At 67.5% G+C, this 2,744-nt stretch overlaps 1 protein-coding gene across 1 annotated transcript in view; it reads left to right on the top strand.

Moving 5' to 3' along the window:
• KCNF1 (potassium channel, voltage gated modifier subfamily F, member 1) overlaps positions 1 to 1,813 on the top strand; it is a 10,088-nt gene extending 8,275 nt beyond the window's left edge. Inside the window, exon 2 of the mRNA XM_004686074.2 lies at positions 8 to 1,813. Within this exon, the coding sequence (XP_004686131.1) occupies positions 8 to 1,531 (1,524 nt within the window). The 3' untranslated portion in view covers positions 1,532 to 1,813. The remainder of the gene's footprint in view (positions 1 to 7) is intronic.
• The last annotated feature ends 931 nt before the right edge of the window (positions 1,814 to 2,744 follow it).

The following is a 2,744-nucleotide window of genomic DNA, read 5'->3' as shown; positions in this document are numbered from 1 at the left end:
GCGGGAGCGGGAGCCGGAGCCGGAGCCGGAGCCGGAGCCGGAGCCCCAGCCGGAGCCCCAGCCGGAGCCCCAGCCCGAGCCTGCCAGCCAGGGCTCCCGGGCCGGCGACGACATCGAGATCGTGGTCAACGTGGGGGGCGTGCGGCAGGTGCTGTACGGAGACCTCCTCAGCCAGTACCCCGAAACCCGGCTGGCAGAGCTCATCAACTGCCTGGCGGGGGGCTACGACACCATCTTCTCCCTGTGCGACGACTATGACCCCGGAAAGCGCGAGTTCTACTTCGACAGGGACCCCGACGCCTTCAAGTGTGTCATCGAGGTGTACTACTTCGGGGAGGTCCACATGAAGAAGGGCATCTGCCCCATCTGCTTCAAGAACGAGATGGACTTCTGGAAGGTGGACCTCAAGTTCCTGGACGACTGCTGCAAGAGCCACCTGAGCGAGAAGCGCGAGGAGCTGGAGGAGATCGCGCGCCGCGTGCAGCTGATCCTGGACGACCTGGGCGTGGACGCGGCGGAGGGCCGCTGGCGCCGCTGCCAGAAGTGCGTCTGGAAGTTCCTGGAGAAGCCCGAGTCGTCGTGCCCCGCGCGCGTGGTGGCGGTGCTGTCCTTCCTGCTGATCCTCGTCTCCTCGGTGGTCATGTGCGTGGGCACCATCCCGGAGCTGCAGGTGCAGGACGCGGAGGGCAACCGCGTGGAGCACCCGACGCTGGAGAACGTGGAGACGGCGTGCATCGGCTGGTTCACGCTGGAGTACCTGCTGCGCCTCTTCTCCTCGCCCAACAAGCTGCACTTCGCGCTGTCCTTCATGAACATCGTGGACGTGCTGGCCATCCTCCCCTTCTACGTGAGCCTCACGCTCACGCACCTGGGCGCGCGCATGATGGAGCTGAGCAACGTGCAGCAGGCGGTGCAGGCGCTGCGCATCATGCGCGTCGCGCGCATCTTCAAGCTCGCGCGCCACTCGTCGGGGCTGCAGACGCTCACCTACGCCCTCAAGCGCAGCTTCAAGGAGCTGGGGCTGCTGCTCATGTACCTGGCGGTGGGCATCTTCGTCTTCTCCGCCCTGGGCTACACCATGGAGCAGAGCCACCCCGAGACCCTGTTCAAGAGCATCCCGCAGTCCTTCTGGTGGGCCATCATCACCATGACCACGGTGGGCTACGGGGACATCTACCCCAAGACCACGCTGGGCAAGCTCAACGCGGCCATCAGCTTCCTGTGCGGGGTCATTGCCATCGCCCTCCCCATCCACCCCATCATCAACAACTTCGTCAGATACTACAACAAGCAGCGGGTCCTGGAGACGGCGGCCAAGCACGAGCTGGAGCTGATGGAGCTCAACTCCGGCGGCGCGGCGGAGGGCAAGGCCCCGGGCTCGCGCGCTGACCTGGACAACCTCCCGCCCGAGCCTGCCGGCAAGGAGGGCCCGAGCTGGAGCAGCCGCCTGAAGATCTCCCACAGCGACACCTTCGTCCCCCTCCTGGCCGAGGAGAAGCACCGCAGGACCCGGCTGCAGAGCTGCAAGTGAGGCGCCCGCCGGGAGCGAGCGGGATGGACGGGTGGGGCGGCCGGGCAGGGCTGCCCGGAGGGACTGGCCCTCGCGCCCCAACCCTCTCCTGAACAGAACTCTGAACTCCCCTGGGCTCCTGCGATGAGGCTGGGTAAGACGCCTTCGTGTCGCCCGGGAGCAGGTGAGGGAGGGGTGGCCGGGGGTCGCGGCAGCACGGGCGACGGAGGCCACGGCCCGGCTGACGGCAGGAGCCCCCCCGGTTCTGTACCCCTTCAATAAAGCCTCCCGCTCCGTGTGCCCACCGTGTTACAGGCTCTGTCTCAGGCTGGCCGACCCCGCGCCCCCAACAGGTGGCTCGGGCGTGCCCGTGCCAGGCGGGGAGTAGGTGTGCAGCCCGGGGGGGCTATTTTTAGTTGAAAGTTAATTAGAGACGGCTCCTCCGGGGCCGGGCGCCAGGGGGCCACCTTCCAGCAGGCGCCGGGCCAGCGACTCTCTTCGTTTCCTTCTGAGGTAAAGCTTGCTCCCCTGTTCCTCCGGAGGGCCCTGCCCAGAGCCAACTTCATATTTATCACCTGTGGCGGGCCCTTTGCGCAACCCTCTCCAGTCCTCACCATGGCCCGCTGGAGAGGGCGCCCCGTTTTACAGAGAAGGAGCCGAGCCTCCGGGTCGCAGGGGCAGGGCCCCAGGCCTGGCCTGCCCCCGCACGGGCAGTCTGTCTGCACGGGCGCCTGGCCAGAGCTGTGCTTGGATCCTCTGGGGAGGTGCTGAGCCCCCCGACCCCCAACTCCTTCCATAGCCAGGGCCTGGGAGCCTCGCTGAAGTGACACGGGTCTGCCCAGGGCCCGGCCCGCCTAGCCGGAGAGCCCGAGGGGACGGTGAGCGGCACCTGTTGGCCGCCCAGGGAAGGAAGAGCCCTCTAAGATGCCTGGAGCTGAGACACTTCTTTCCCCAGCCCCTTGCTGACCAGTGTGCGCCCTGCCTGCCGCCCACCTGACCCTCCCCTTTCACCTGGGACTCGAGGATGCCCCCCTAGCGCCATGGTGCCCTCCTGGCACAGCGCCTGGCACTGGGCAGCTGCTCAGTCTGTGGCCGCCGTCCCTGTGCTGGGGCCTGAGAGGCACCGCAGCTTGTTGGCAGGCAGGCGGGCGGGCGGGTGGGCAGGCGAGCTCCCCTATAGCACTTTCTTCAAGGCAACCTCTGCTCCCCCCAGGAGGGGAGGCTGACGCGTCTC

This window comes from Condylura cristata, unplaced genomic scaffold (assembly GCF_000260355.1).
Source record: "Condylura cristata isolate star-nosed mole 26May11 unplaced genomic scaffold, ConCri1.0 scaffold00020, whole genome shotgun sequence".
NCBI classification, from domain to species: Eukaryota; Metazoa; Chordata; class Mammalia; order Eulipotyphla; family Talpidae; genus Condylura; species Condylura cristata.
Note: the sequence above shows the minus strand (reverse complement) of the source record. Positions and strands in the feature narration are given on the sequence as shown.